Genomic DNA, 16,729 nt, shown 5'->3' on the forward strand with positions numbered 1-16,729 from the left:
ACACACATAGCTGCACATTGCTGTGTCTTCCAGACACACTTGTATGGGAGGTGCTAGGGCAGTGCAAAACATGGGTAACCAGTAGTTACCACTAGCACTTCCGTTACTGGCAAAAAACAGCCGCAGTGCACATAGTGCGAAAGAGCCCATTATCAATGTCAGATTGCATCCACTGGACTCTATAAAAACAACCAAGTGCCACTTTTAAATGCCCATTGCAACAGTTTTTCTTATTAAAAGCTGGAAATGGCAGGATATTTATATATATACCCCTACTGTGACAGCCTGGCAGAGCATTACAAAGGAGAAAACCCAGCATCTGGTGATGTCCATAAGTACAAGACTTCAGGCTGTCATTACCAGGAAAGGGTTTCATCCAAGTATTAGATATGAACATTTGATTTTCAGTTTTTCATTTGTCCAATTACTTCTGAAACCCTGAAATTAAGCGATTTTGTAATAAAATCTTTAGTTCATCACATTTCTATACAATCTTTTTGTTCAACCGCTGAATTAGGGTTCGTTCACACTAGCCATGCTGCCGTTGCAGTGTGGTGCAGTACTGCAATGCAGCGCAGCTAGGGTTAATGCAGGGTACACAGGTTTCCATCATGTTTGCATTGATGCTAATGTGCAGTGGTGCATGTTAACACAAATGCCCTGTAGCACGCATTTTTACAGGCACAAGGGGGAGAAGCAAACGCAGCGCAAAATGCATTTGTTTTGCCGCTAACACATGCGGTTAGTGGCCACGGTAGCATTACTGATACTGCATCCGTATCAGCAAAAAAATGCAGCCGCAGCATGGCTAGTGTGACATGTCCTCTGTGTGTCTTTTTCCGCAGTGGGAAAAAAAACTGCAGTGGATACAAGCCCTAAAAGCTGAAAGTCTTTGTTGTTTTATTAACAAGTCATTGTGATGTACAGAATGTGGGAACAGGAAAAAATTGTGTTTGAGTAGAGCTCTTAATCTTACCTCAGAAAGGCTCTGATACTGTGCTCTCCAGGGGTGTGTTTCCCTACATCACCACGATAACGTGTCTACGCATTCCCAGGGTGATGTCGGGAGACGCATTCCCGGGCATTACAAGGAGCCTCTGGAAGATTGAGAGGTTGTTCCTTCTACTGAATGGGAGGATATAAATCCGCCCACTCCGAAGAAGGAGCTGCAGCCGTGTTTCCCGACGTTGCCATGTTAACACTGCTGCTGGTGAAGGAGCGGAGGGGGGAGCAAGAGAACCCTCCGCTCTTTTGGCTCCGAGGGCCGGATAGAACAGCCGAAGGGGCCGGATCCGGCCCACGGACCGTAGTTTGCCCATGGCTGGTCTAACCCTTCACTAGGGTGTTTCAATGAAAAATTTCTTTCAAGAACCTGGTCTATATGAAATTCCTATTATCGATTTGTATGTTCTGTAGATAGTTGAAAGATGCAGAATTGGGGTTATTCCATTTTTAGAATGGACTTAATGGTGGATGGGTGGGCCCTTGGGTCAGTGGTCAGTCTCGTATGGAAACTGACAAGATCATTGATCCCACAGGTATGTGACCATGAGCTCCAGTGTCAGTGTAAAGAGGGCTGGGCCCCTCCTGACTGTGATGACTCCTCCTTGGTCTTTCGTAGGTAACATTCCATATCTAACCTGAGAAATTGCTTTCTTTTCCAAGTTTTTCTTTCAAATCACAAAAGATTTCATTGCCTCTTTTCTCTCCTCTTAAAATTCCTGTCCTGTAAATAATCCACAATGTTAATCTTCAAAGTTTCTTTAACAGGTTTTTAACCCAATTTTCCACATCCCTATGCATTTACTCTACATACAAACAAAGATTTCTTCAAATTTTATATTTGTAATCTTACTTTAACTTTCCAAATTCTCTTGTTTTCTGATTGTTCCATTTTCATACCAGCCTTGACTTAAAGCATAGATATAACATCCTCATAAAACTCTCTAAGAATATGACCAATTGTTTTTGTAGATTTAATTCTGTATACTGAATTATCTCGATTTATTTTTAAAAATGTATTTTTATTGATTTCAGAGAGGAAGGGAGAGAGGGATAGAAACATCAATGACGACAGAGAATCATTGCTCAGCTGCCTCCTGCATGCCCCCTACTGGAGATTGAGCCCACAACCCAGACATGTGCCCTGACCAGTAATCAAACCCTGACCTCCTGTTTCATAGTTTGATGCTCAACCACTAAGCCACAGTGGCCAGGCTATCTCTATTTCTTCTGAGTTTGACTATTCTGTTTTTTCACCCTGTCTCTTGTATTTCATTGTGTTATTTTGCTTCAGGGTATGTGATCTTTTGTTACATATGGGATTAGGTCAACTTGAATTAGCTCACATGAATTTCCTTTGCATGAGTGTGTGTGTGTGTTTGCTGTACCTACTAATAACCTCTCCTGATGGGAGATCTGGCTGTGAGTTCTATCAGGGTGGAAAGCAGCCAAAGTGGGGATCCTCATCTCTAGTTGCCGTGGTGATGAAGAGTACTTTGCCATGATGAGAGAGGTTTTTATTTCAACTACTTCCTAAGAGAGTTGGTTTTTCTTTGCACTCAATTTCTCCTTGACTCTTCCTTCTCTCTCCGATCTAGAATGGTATCTGTCATTAGCTCTGTGCTGTTTCTCAGGCTCTTATGCCCCCATTGTTTCTAGAGCGTTCTCTAGAAGGGCTTTGTCTTGAGGCATGAGGCATTCTTGTTCTATATACACAAGGGATGGAGATGGGCCTGAATGAATCATCTGTCCCAAGTTCAGATCCTCTGTTGACTTCCCAAGAAAAAATAGCATCTATTTCTGATGTTTGGGCTAATTATGTTTTTAATTTGTTGATTCTTTGTTAAATATCTACTTCTGATATTTGGAGCTTTAATCTACTCTGTTTCTGTCCACATAAATCCTTTACTTCCTATATTTTTATAATTCTTTTCATTTTTATGGAGGGTGGAAAGTTTAAGATATTTGAAGTAAAATTATCATCTCACCTAGAATTCTACTACTGCTGTCTTCATATATGTATTTACACTTGTGAACTTTTCTTATATTAAAAGAAATAATCTCATTGACCTGCTAATCTCTGCAATAAGAGAGTAATACCTGTTTGATTTTCTCTTCAAAGCTGTACCTCCTGGTATCTGTAGTTTCTGATTATTATAAAAAAATGAATATTTTAAATAGCAAAAGATTGTAGTTACAGTGGTTACTTAGATAAGTAGGTAAAAGAAAAAAGCACTATATAGAACCAAGAATTTTATTTAAACCATTCCCCAATTTACAGGGGCACACTATTTCTTTTATGTTCATAATTTTTCCAATATAGGGCAAACATCAGTAGAATACTTAGTTGTTTCTCTATTAATTGCCTTACATCTCAGCTCCTTATTTGCTACTGACAGGGATATGATTTTAAGGCTTCAGTTTCTATTTCCCTGTTTTATTTCAGTAAACATTTTACTCCTTTTCTGCCATCCCCCTTACTTTATATTCTCTCTAATCTTCCAGTCATTCTTTTTCCAGTTATTATAACCATTATTGCTTCTAATACTTCTCAAGAGTATTTGCTCTACCTATCTCATACAAAATGTTTCATATAGATTTCCCCTTATTTATTCTATCTAAATAATACTTTACTAATCACAATCAAAATACATCTTCATTTTACTGGCTATGAGAGAATTGCCAGAGAATGCATTTTCTCTAGGGAAAGGGTAGAGGGAATTTATGCAAAATGAAGAATAAGGACTAATGTGATATGTACGTGTGGATTCTCAGATCCTCACTACACCTGGGTTCTCTTTGTTGCAGACTTCTCCATTGTGGTTGGGGTGCTGTTCCCTGTGGCTGTCATACTTGTGGTGTGTGCTATAGTATTCCGGCACCAAAGCACCAGAGGAAAGCAGAAGAAAGTCCATAGGTAGGCTTTTATGGGGGGACTTTTGGGCTTCTAATGAACTTTAAATTCAAAGATGTGACCCAAATTCTCAAATTTAAATTTGGTTTACTTCAAATTCTTAGAAATAAGTACAGGCCTGGCTGGTGTTCTCAGTGGTTGAAGTTTGACCCAGGAACCAAGAGGGCTCCATCCCCAGTAGGGGGCGTACAGGAGGGAACTGATCAATGAAGTTTCTCTCTCATCAACATTTCTATCTCTCTATTCCTCTTCCTGCCTCTGTCTCTAAAAAAAAATTAATAAAAACATGTATTAAGAAAGAAATAAGTACAGATACATTTTGCTTGGATCAGAGGCTGAGTATTCCTTTTACTGAGAAAATTTTCACAGTAAGGCCTGTCTTTTTCTCCTGTAATTACTGTATATATGTTTAATAATAAGATTAATAACTCCTTATTAAAGATTTTGTACTCATTATAATAATACAATATATAATCTTTATTGATTATTATCTTTATGATAAACACTTTTAGTAAGTCCTTTTACATACATTATCTCATTTAATCTTTGCAAGAATATCATGAGGGTAGTAACTATTATTTCTATTCTGTAGATGAAAAGATGTTATATATCAATTTTACAACAATAATGCAAGGCCAGGCACTTCAAATTTTACTGATATGGAAACAGAAGCTCAGAGAGGTCAATAAACATGTTCAAAGTTGTACAAAGTAAGTGATGGAGACTTGATATGCACCAAGATCAGTCAGTCTTTTGAAAATGGTCTGGCACTACAACATCTTTCTTGCATTTTTAAAAAAACTAACTATCCAAAATGAGCTATTAATAAATAGTAAAAGAATAAAACAAATCATTAATTAGATGGCGTAATTTAGATAAAAGTTGTATTCCACACCATCATTATTAGGATTCAGGGCTCTGCAAGAGAATCAAAAAGAAAATCAGTGGTGGTAATGATGAATTACAGAACACAGAAACCTTAAGAACATCCTAGGGAGCAAGTGAAAACCCAGTCATTCACCAGTTGTGGCACAATGGGCAAAGGAAATTGGCAGATTTATCATGAGTTTCCCGCTAATGGTGAACAAACTGCTTGGTCTATTTGTGTGATATACTTTCACCTACAGGCCACTGTCTGCCCCTGGCACCAGGCCATGCAGAGAGAAGAGGAAACCACAGACAATGAAGGCTGTTCATTGCAAAGAGGTGAATCATAGTCTGTACTATATTTGCTATGGACCCCAGTTTGTGATTTTCTCCCTCTCTTGTGCTGACCACCTATCTATCATTTCTACTCATCCGTATTTTATGAATGTATGACACTTCTGAGTACACAGCAATGATTGTGGGCTCTGTAACTGCACATTCAGAAAGTTGTCCTCTGCCTTTGGTTAAATGCAGAAGTCTCCCTAAAATGCAGAAACTCAGAGGCTGCTTTGCTGGGATTCACAAAATGCAAACAGAATAAGAGAACAAGGAGGGCAGATGTCAGATTTCTCTCTCTCTCTCTCTCTCCCTCTCTCTGTTGATTTCTTATTCCTTTAAAAATATCCCAGTAAAGAAAATAATGCATGTATTTGTATGACAATATATGTAATATGTATATATGTATAATTCCTAATGCCTTGGTTGTGTCCTGCAAGTTTAGAAATTTTAACAGAAGTTGGTTAGTGATAATGACATTGTTAATAATGTTTTTGATGGAGACTTACAATCTCTGATAGCTCTGGACATAGCAGAATGCAGCAGCTGGACCACTGTGATTTTTCCATCTGGTCTTTTGGTGTCATCATAGTCTTGGTCTCCAATGCTTTGAAAGGATTGCTTATTTGGAAGATGAACATAAGAAACTGATAAATTCATTTTAAAAATATTTTTTTCTTTTTAGAAAAGTCAGATGAAGCTTCATGCCCCTGACCTGCCAGTGGATGGCAGTGAGCCTCCAGCTTCTTTTGTGAGTTAGCAATTCCTCTTAAATCACTTCCAGTCTAACCTTAAGGAAGTAGTAGTGAAAGACATAACCCACAATGCCCAATTGTTTCTTTAGAAGAATGTTAAAATCTGTGTGAATGTAATATATAGATTCTTCTACACAACATTCTGAAAATGTCAAATTTGAGAATGTGTACCTGTCCATTATACTCCTAAATTTAACCCTTAAACCAGAATTACCAGGTCTATAAAGCTGATAACTCATTAAGGAAGAGTGCCAATCTGCTTCATGGAATGGCATCCCAATCATATGTCTATTGGCATTGGACTTATTTCTCAATTGGATGTGTACACCTAAATAAAAACAATTGAACTTACAGGTTTAGAATATTCTCATGGGTAAAGTCATAAATTGTCTGAAAATTATTTCTGAAAATAATTTAAGCCTTTCCATTAAGCGCATTTCTTTTTAAGGCCCAACCTTTATTTATTTATTTTGTTTTTACCTCTTACTAGCTAATTACAAAGCCAGATTTTCCACCACCTCCGATTCCTACTTCTGTGTCATATTCTTCCTTCCTTGTAAGTATCAGATGGTCCCCAGTGATCTTTAAAATGTCTCTTGTGCCAATGTGAATAGTATTCTAAATCTATGGGTTCTTTATCAAGATATGTACTCCCTGGGCTAATCTGAGATAGCATAGCAAGTTCTATTTATTATCTATAAATTATTATGGGTATTAATTTATTATTATTAAAAACAGTTCTGTTATATAATTGTTAAATGATTAATAGTTCTGCTGTAAAACTGTCTACCTCAAAGGACAGTGTCTAGATCAGCCATGGGCAAACTACGGCCCGCGGGCCAGATCTGGCCCGTTTGGCTGTTCTTTCCGGCCCGCGGAACCGAAAGAGCGGAGGGTTCTCTTGCTCTCCCCTCCACTCCTTCACCAGCAGCAGTGTTAACATGGCAACTTCGGGAAACACGGCCGCAGCTCCTTCTTCTGAGTGGGCGGATACCGCCCATTCAGTAGAAGGAACAACCTCTCAATCTTCCAGAGGCTCCTTGTAATGCCCGTGGACGCGTCCCCCGACATCACCCTGGGAATGCGTAGACACGTTATCGTGGTGATGTAGGGAGACACGCCCCTGGAGAGCACAGTATCAGAGCATTAGCTAAAAAGGAGACCAACAACACTGTTCCCACTGAAGTTGATGTTTTAAAGACCAAAAACCTTTCAACCCAGTCTACATTGCCATCTACATCTACGTCCCGGGCATAATTTGGAAGTTGCACTAAAGAAAATGTTTAATTTACTGTTTACACATTTTGTTCTTTTCTATTTGTTTTAGTTTTAAATTATTTTATTATATTGAAGTTTAATTTGAAAGGCTTTTGTACCTTTCCTTTGTTAGGCAATTTTATTTTGCCTTTGCCATCTTCAATATAAGTTATGTTATTGTGCTATGATTCCTCCACTTTTTGAAGTTTCAAATTATAATAATTAGTGTTTACATTCTTCTTGTTAAAATGTTTGAAATGAATAAAACTATTGAAATAAAAAAAAAAGACTGTACCCTTTTATGTAATGATGTTTACTTTGAATTTATATTAGTTCACACAAACACTCCATCCATGCTTTTGTTCCACCCCTCCGGTCCATTTTAAGAACCCATTGTGGCCCTCAAGTCAAAAAGTTTGCCCATCCCTGGTCTAGATGTTGATTTTGAGGATGTAAAATTTAATAATAAAATATATTTACTTTTTTATTTGTTGTAAATAGAATAAAGCCTATGTTAGTCATAGTTTCTGTAGGAGGTAGGGCATGAAAAACAGACCACATATAGGCCAACATCGAATCAAAGTCAGGCACTCATGAAGTAAAAGGTAGAATTCACTCAAATAGTTACTGAGCATATTTCCTCCTACTTGATGCTCTGCTGTGGGTAAATGAAAAAACTAAAACTTAAGGTATTTTTTAAAAGAATGTTTACAATTTTAGTAGGAAAATAAGTCAAATATATATAAAGCACTTATTTGCTTATATATTATTTATGTCAAAGCTGGTGATCCGGATTAGAAGAATATGGTGAGGGGGAAATGAATGGGGTCAGGGTGGTGAAAACAGGAAGAAGATCCATTGACTAAGTAGCTGGAATTTGAACTGGAATTTGAGAGTTAGGTAGAATTTAAGTGAGTGCTGACGAAGTCAGGAATGATTAAAAAAATAAGTATAGCTAAGATGGGAAATGCATAGCATTTCTAAAGTCTTACCATTATTTTTGTCCATAATATAGCATGAAGAAACAAAGGTCCTTTCCTCTACTGTTTTCATGGATAAGTCAATGGCTATACCTAAGGTATGAGATCCATAGCTAAACTATTGTAATTGTGTAGCACTCCTGGTATCAAGGAGAGAATAACTATATCTCCCTAGAAGATGTTCACTAAGAATAATATCTGTATGATTATCGGATGGGTGCTAGCATATGTCTTCCTTCTGAGTTTGCCCAATAACCAAGAGGAAAAAGATGGATGTGTCTTAGCTATGCAGTGATGATGATCTCAATATTATTCATTCTCTCAGAAATATTCCCCAGGGATATTGAGATTGTGGAAGTACCCATAGAATAATAATCACCTAGTATCTCAAAACTTTTCTCCTGATTCCCCTCACCATCTCCATATTATGCTAATTAGCTGGATGGGTATTTGCATCCCAGTGTGGTATTTTTCTTACCTTCTTTCCTTACACTCCCGTTTTTCCACTCCTTCCCTGTGATGTATCAAATAATCCATAAAATAGGAAGTACAACTACAGATAATTAATTTTAATTTCTTAATATTTCAAAATTATGAGGTATATACATTTTTCTAGGAAAAAGTTGATCATTTAAGTGTATTGTCTTTTTTAGGGCTCCAATCCAAATGTCTGAAGCACCAGCTAAGCAAGGTTTGGTGGGTAAATGATCAACTTGAAAAGTGGGACAATCTGGATAGAGGAAAAAATATAGCTCACGACTATTTGCTCTTGATACCCAAAGAGGTTAACATTTCTTGATTCATGTTATACTTTGAATAGATGAAATAAAATTTTTGAGATGTATTTTTGAGAATCTTTGAATTTAAAATTTATATTCTCCATAGGGAAGGAAGATGACTCTACAGATACAGCTATGAAGCTGAAATTTCTAATTAGGTTTGGTAGGAATTAATTCACCCTCTAATGAAAACAAATAAACAAGTAATCAAAAAGAACTGGGAAGGATGGAAGAAAATAGTACATTTATCATTAGAAGTCTAACAACAACTAAATAGTTTTAACTATTAACCTGTCAAATTAGAACCCTTTGTTAAGAAGAAAAAGTATATAAACATTTTCTGATTTATATAATATCTTTCCTAGATTATCTTCTATAATCCATATTAGTTGTGTAATTTGAAGTTTACTACAATTAAATAAACTTTACTAATAAAAATATTTTTCATAGGAATTTGTATAATTTAGTTACTGGCAAGGTTAAAGTGAGCTTTACTTTCCTAAGTAAAAAACTTTCAGTTAAATAAAAAAAAAAAAAAATAGAGGTTCTAAACTGGTAGCCTTCCAGACATGTATGAATTGCAGATTTATTCTTATTGGACCAGAATAATTGGGGCCACAAAGTATTTTTAAGTGTTTTGAATTTACTGCCAATATTTAAAAGTTGGGACATCTTGTATAAACATCCAGATTTCCAGCATATTAAAAGTAATCAAATGGTCTGTCAACACTAATCACAGGCTCATAGCAACCATCTGCTTAGTTGGCTGGTGATGGAGCAAACATGGCTGGTTGCCTGCCAAATAGCCCTCTTCTTTCTTGTTTCCATAATGCCAATTTGTTCAGTTGTCCATGTTTTAAAAGAATAATTCCAACTCACTCTAATGGGTAAATCTCTACTATTCTAAGTCAACATAAGAATCTAATCTCCCTTACTGGTGGTTGATTTGGAGGTGAGTGTACCTCCCCTTGTTTTAGCTAGTGAGACAAGAGAGGAGATATGCTGGGGAATTTCTGGGAAAGATCTCCTTGTTCCTTCTTCTGGATGTTGGCATCTGGATATCGCAGCCATGTTGCAACTATGAGGGCAAGGCTGATATACTGAACAAGGTAGAGCAGAAAGATGAAAAGAATAAAGCCTGGTCTTTTAATAATGTTATTGAAGTGCTAGATTAGTAACTGCTGGAGTCACCCCATACTTTGTTGGGACTTCCTATTTATATGATCAATAAAATTTCTTATTGTTTAAGCAATTTCAAGTGGAATTTTCTCTTACTTGTAACAGAAGTCATCTCCACTAATAAAATAGCTGCTCTATTATTAGGGCCCATACTTTCCACTTCATCAATACTGCTGCACATTTTTTATACTTGGCCTGCTTTACCCATTTGGAGCACAGACCTGGCCTCATTGGCCTTCCTTTCCAGGATGGATTTTGCCCACAAGAAGTTCATTTGCCCTTGCAGTGTGAATTTCTAGATAAGTTCATTCTGGCCTCAAAAGTGAAGCTCAGTCCCCAGCAATCCCAGAGTCCATCTGTCAGATCATTGTCATTGTAGCAGCCTTTCTTTCCATGTGGGAGTTTACTCAAGAACACATTAAACATATTGCTTTATCTGCAGTATGAGGTTTCAGAAGACCCTGCCCTAAACGAGAAATAAATTACTATTTGCAGCAAGGCCATAATCTTACTTGCGATCGATCTATTAATCTTCAATGGTTTTTGTTGTTATTTGTTTTGTTTTCATTCCTGTCCCTGTCTCATTCTTTTAAGATTGACAAAATGGGAATCTTGAACCTATGAATTTTCAACCAGCCACCTACATAACCTGAGCTAGAAATAAAACATATGCTCTAAGGAAGTGGCACTCAGACATTCCTGTAGATTCTGAAGTGATGGCACTAGGTCCTTGATGTTTATGGAGATGGAAGGCAGGAGGATGACAGAAAAAGCATTCTCTTTTCCTAAGGCTTTGAACTGAATGAAGCCTTACAAAGTTTCTGGTGGGCTGAACTGTAGCCCAGTGTAGACAATTTAAAGCAAAGACTTTGATTTCACAGTCCTGCTTCCAAGTTAGATCTGCAACATACTAACTTTAAGGGAATTCTACTAATATGACATTTAACCACCTCATGTATGCCACCAAACCTTTTTTTATAATTAGGTGTTATTACCTTCTCTACTTTTAAAAAATTGTAACAGATTAAACTGTGGTCTTTTCTAGGTACTCTAGGACGGGTATACCATGGGGTATCTCTAAATACTCCTTAGCACTTCAATCAGTTACTGCCTTTTATGACTTTGGGGATGCTTTTAACTTTGTATGAAATCCTGAAGTATGCATGAAAAGGAAAGCAAGTTTTAGCTGCAATCAGGATGGAGCTATGCTATTATTTAAGTAGATAGTAATAATGACACCTATGTGGTAAAGAATTGAGGGTGACCTCTGGCTAGCAGCCAGTGAGAAAGTGAACACTTTAGTCCAACAACCCTCAGGATCTAATTCTGCCAACATCCATTGAATGAGCTCTCATTCCCGTTGGATCTTGATTGACACCTTGGGAGAGAAACTGAAGCAGAAGACTCAGCTAAATTTCATCCACATTCTAAAAGCACAGAAAGCGTGAGATAAAAACTATGTTTTCTTTTAAGTTGCTTTGGTTTGGGGAAATTTGTTGTACAGGAAATGATAACTTCTACAAATGGGGTAGAGTTCAAATGTTTCAAATATTCCAGACTGGTTTACATAGACTTAACTACTATATTTAATAGGATTTCCATCATCTCAAAAAAATGTTTTTCTTTCTTCATATTCTCTTTCCTTTTTTTTTATGAGTACTGATTATCTGCTTGGAATCACTGATATCCAGTCTTCTCAAATATCATGTTCTTTCTCATTTTGTTTACCTATTTTGGGGGGCATTTTTGACAAGTTCCTTAATTTTAGCTCCAAAGTTTTTGATTTTATGTTCAGTACTGTCAATGCCCATTTTGTACTAATTTTAAGGCATTTTATAATGTTTCTCATCTTTGCTTAGTAACATTCTTTTCTTTTCTCACATTAGTTTTATAAAGGCCTGCCAATTAACTTTTTTCCTTTTGTTTCCACAATTTTACTTCTAAAATGAAATTAGCAAAGCAAATTTGGTGTAAACTTTATTACTGTGTCTCAAAGTAACTATTTTTCAAAAATGATATCTTCCTCAGCCATTTGAGTACCATGCTCCTAATCACTCAGCAACACAAGTATTGCCAGGTGGCTAACCTTTGTGTTTTAAAAGTTTTATTTTAACATGTAAAATATTCTCACATTTTATATATTTGATGATATATTCTATCCCCTGAGCTAAAGAACTTTGGTACACTAGCATTCTGAGTGTAATATAGGAAGAGGTGGGTTCATAAATAAATCTTGCATATTCTTCTCTGCCCAGATTGTTTTTTCTTTGTAGGCTAGATCTGTCTACCAGGGCCAGACAAGGAGTGGCATAGTCTCGTTGGTGATCCTGAGATCCACCACATCAGGAAAGCTCCTGACTCATTAAAGGGAAAGCCTCAAACAATATAATTTGCAACCATCTTGGCACATTTGCTCTTGAATATCCCTAGTCTTTTCTGCTGCTTCTAGAAAAAGACCTTTATTTGGTAACGACCACTTTAGACACTGCTTAACAATTAGCCTGGTTGTTTGCTATGCTGCTCAATTAATACTATTACTCGTATTACTAAGCTAAGTAAGTGAGAATGTCATGGACACTAAATCTCTAAGCAGAGGAAAATGATGGTATGTAATTTATGAAGGCATTGAACTCTTTTTCTCTCACACTTAGTATTGAAGCTTATATCCTATTTTTAAAAATAAATTAAAATAATATATTATATGCCTTGGCCCAGTAGCTCAGCTGGTTAGAACATCATCCCAATATGCTATGGGCTATGGTTGCAGGTTTGACCCCTGGTCAGGGCACATACAAGATTCAGCCAATGAATGTATAAAGAAGTAGAACAACAAATTGATGTTTCTCTCTGTGTGTGTGTCTCGCTCTCTTCCTCTCTATCTGAAAATCAATTTTTAAGAAGTTAAAAAAAGAATATATTGTGGTAAGAGCACAACATGGGATCTACCCTTTTAATAGATTTTAAGTGTACAATACAATATTGACATATATAAGCACAATGTATACAGCAGATCTCTAATCTTGTTCACCTTGAATAAATAAAACGCTATACCCTTTAAGTAACAAATCCCTATTTCCCCTTCCCAATCCCTGGCAACTAACTACATTCTAAGCATTGCTTCCATGAGTTTAACTATTTTGATATCTCATATAAATGAAATCATGCAATATTTGTTCTTCTGTGATTGGCTAAATTCACTTAGCATAATGTCTTAGGTTGTTAACATGTTTCATTTCTTTTTTAAGGCTGAATAATATTCCATTGTATGTATATACCACAGTATTTAAATCCATTGATCCACTGATGGACATTTGCATTGTTTCCACATTTCTGCTCTTGTGAATCAACAAACATGGGATTGAAAGTAACTCTTCAAGATCCTGATTTCAATTTAGATAAATATACAGAAGTGGGGTTGCTAAATCATATGACAGTTCTATTTTTAATTTTCTGAGGACTCTGTATACTGTTTTCCATAGTGACTGTACCAATTTACATTTCCACCAACAGTGCAGAGGTGGTCTCTTTAAATCACACCCTCACAAACTCTTGTTTTTACTGATCAATTTAATAATAGCCATCCTAACAAGTGGGAGGTAATATTTCATTGTGTTTTTAATTTGAATTTCCTAGATGATTAGTGAATTTAAACAACTTTTTGTATACCTGTTAGCTATTTGTATGTCTTCTTTGGGAAAATGATTTGCCCACTTTTAAATCTGGTTATTTGTGAATTTTTTAAAAATCCTATATAGTAAAACCCTAATATGCAAAAAGACCCAACAATGGAACAACCGGTCGCTATGACACGCACTGACCACCAGGGGGCAGATGCTCAATGCAAGAGCTTCCCCCTGGTGGTCAGTGTGCTCCCACAGGAGAACCACTCAGCCAAGCTCACAGCTGGCAAGCACAGCAGCGGTGGTGGGAGCCTCTCCCACCTCCGCTACGGGCGGGCGGTAAGGAGCAAGGGGTCCCAGACTGCGAGAGCCCCTGACTGTGAAAGGGATGTCTGACTGACGGCCCGATCCCCAGGAGAATCAGGCCTAAGCCAGCAGGCAGACATCCCCTGAGGGGTCCTGGACTGTGAGAGGGCGCAGGCTGAGCTGAGGGACTGCCCCCCAGGTGCACAAATGTCATGCACTGGGCCTCTAGTACATACATAAAAATTAACCATTTCAACCAATTTCAAATTTACAATTCAGTGGCATTGAGAATGTTCATAATGCTGCATAACCATCACTACTATCCATTTTCAGAATTTGTTCATTATCTCAAACAGAAACTCTATACCCATTAAATAGCAATCAATTACTCTTTCCCATAGCCCCTAGCCCCTAATAACCTCTATTCTACCTTCTGCTTGTATAAACTTGCCTATTTTAGGTACTAGGTATACTAGTAAGTGGTATTATGCTCTATTTTTTTCTTTTATCTAACAGCTTTTTTCACTGAGCATAATGTTTTCAAGTTTAATCCATGTTGTAGAATGTATCAGAATTTTATATCTTTTTAAGGCTAAATAGTCTGATACCATTTTAGTCTATTTTCTGCTTGAAGCATCTGAAAACAGTTTGCAGGGCTCCACATCCTCACCATTCATATTAACATTTTTTTTACCCTTGCTCATTTTCTAGTCAAATAATGCTTTTCATACTTTGTTTTAATTTGTACTTCTTTGATGGTGAATACATTTTAGAACTGATCATTTTACTGACTTTATACCTAATATTTTAGAAATTTGGTTTAAATCAGAGTTAATGCTTTCCTCTTCTTAGCAAGAACTATGTCTAAGATTACTTTCTTAGCCTTACAGATCATCTGCATCATTTCTGTGTTGAAATCCTTGGTGTGCAATCCTGGTGGGAGTAATGATTAAAGGAATTTCAGAAGTTTATTTAAGAAAAACCAAGGTGGTGGGAATATGACCATGAGGTAATGGTCTCCTGATGTCCCAGTAATTTCTGAGAAAGATGGTCTCAGCCTCTGAACTGTAAAAATTGTTGCATTTCTTATTAAAAAAAGTCCCAGATTCACAGGTCAAGTGTTATGACCCAGCACACAGCATTTTTCTCTTACAAATTGATCTGAGTCCCCAATTTGGCTTTCTAAACTTTGTAGCTTCTGTGAAATTCCTTACCAAGATTTGTGAGTCTTTCAGAATATCTTGCAACTATAATTGGAATGAAGTCTGCAGGAGTCAATTCTAGGCAGAAACTCCGTTAGTCCTGCCTGCCAATGGCAGGGCAGAGTAGATCCGGCAGAAAGTTGAAGTGTCACATGAGAGACCAGGGAACATTAAGAGAAAATGTAATGGAGATATACAGGAGAAAATAAGAAAGAGTATATAACTAACTAACTAAATAACTAAATAAATAAATAACACTGAATGGGTAAGGTAGACAGCACATAGGGATAAATGCAGAGGCAGTGACTCTGATAATAACTAGCTTTTTGACTTAGTAAATAAACTCTTAGTGCATCTTTAAATTTTCTCATCTATGAAATGCAATTAATTCATAACTTGTCAATTTCCAAAGAGAGTTTTTAATAAATGTGTAAAGGTAGCATGGGAGTATAAAAATAAAAAAAGAGAAGACAGATGTCCATGGTCTACTAGACAGGGAGATAATGCACCTATGTCAATGATCTATCCAGAGGACGACTCTGCCTAGGTTTGTCAGAGGTGAGGACTCTCTCTGCACAGGTTACTATTTCATAGATCTTTGAGAAGGAAGTATAGGTCAAAGTTACTTATCATTTGCACATATTTTCTTGGTGATTCTCTATTGTTCTTGATATTTTACTCTGTATCTGAAGTGACTTCAGAATTAATCTTCAGATCCCTACTAAGATTCCTCTTCTTATGTTAAGTCAAACATTGTCTTAGATTTGAGGCTGCCATGTACAATGACCCTGAATTTTGGAGAAATCAATGATGGTTGAATTCACAAAGCTCTTATGAAAAATGAATTCACAGCCAAATGTACATGTAAATTTATTTTTTTTAATTAAAATATCATCCTATATAATAAAAGCCTAATATGCTAAGTGTCCGACTGTTCGACCATTCAACCAGTCACTATGATGTGCACTGACCACCAGGGGGCAACACTCCTACCAGTAGGTTAGCTTGCTGCTGGGGTCTGGCCCCTTGGACTGGGCTAGATGGGCCAGACACGCCCTGGAATGGAACCCTCCTGTGGTCCCTCCCCAGCCCTGATCGTGCACCCATGGGGTACCTCATCCTGGCCTGTACCCTCTCGCAACCTGGGACCCCTCAGGGGATGTCGAAGAGCTGGTTTGAGCCCTATCCCCGCAGGCCAGACCGAGGGACCCTAGTAGGTTAATAATGCAGGTTTATATCTGTAGAGTGCACTATGATTTTTACAAGATTGTGTGTGTGTGTGTGTGTGTGTGTGTGTGTGTGTGTGTGTGTATGATTTCACTTAACCCTTATAAAAATCCTATGTAAAGGACCATAGTCCTCATTTTATAGATGAGAAAACAAAGATAAAAATGACAATAGGTGATTTCTCTCTAGATCACAGCTAATAAATGTTGGAATAGGGACTTCAATCCAACTAGTCTAAATCTAAATTTTTAGTTTCTTCTAGACAACTGCAGTGCCTGCAATAAAACTATTTGGCACAGAAAGGC

The 16,729-nt window shown here is 37.1% G+C and overlaps 1 protein-coding gene across 1 annotated transcript in view; it reads left to right on the forward strand.

The window, feature by feature from the left end:
* The window catches only part of ADAM28 (ADAM metallopeptidase domain 28), a gene marked incomplete at both ends in the record, with an annotated part of 141,913 nt that overhangs the window by 117,772 nt on the left and 7,412 nt on the right, over positions 1-16,729 (forward strand). The window contains 5 exons of the mRNA XM_080675480.1: positions 1,539-1,617; positions 3,811-3,919; positions 5,044-5,122; positions 5,805-5,870; positions 6,365-6,430. Coding sequence (XP_080531606.1) covers positions 1,539-1,617; positions 3,811-3,919; positions 5,044-5,122; positions 5,805-5,870; positions 6,365-6,430 — 399 coding nt within the window. The remainder of the gene's footprint in view (positions 1-1,538; positions 1,618-3,810; positions 3,920-5,043; positions 5,123-5,804; positions 5,871-6,364; positions 6,431-16,729) is intronic.

This window comes from Plecotus auritus (assembly GCF_963455305.1).
Source record: "Plecotus auritus genome assembly, chromosome: 6".
Classification (NCBI taxonomy): Eukaryota; Metazoa; Chordata; class Mammalia; order Chiroptera; family Vespertilionidae; genus Plecotus; species Plecotus auritus.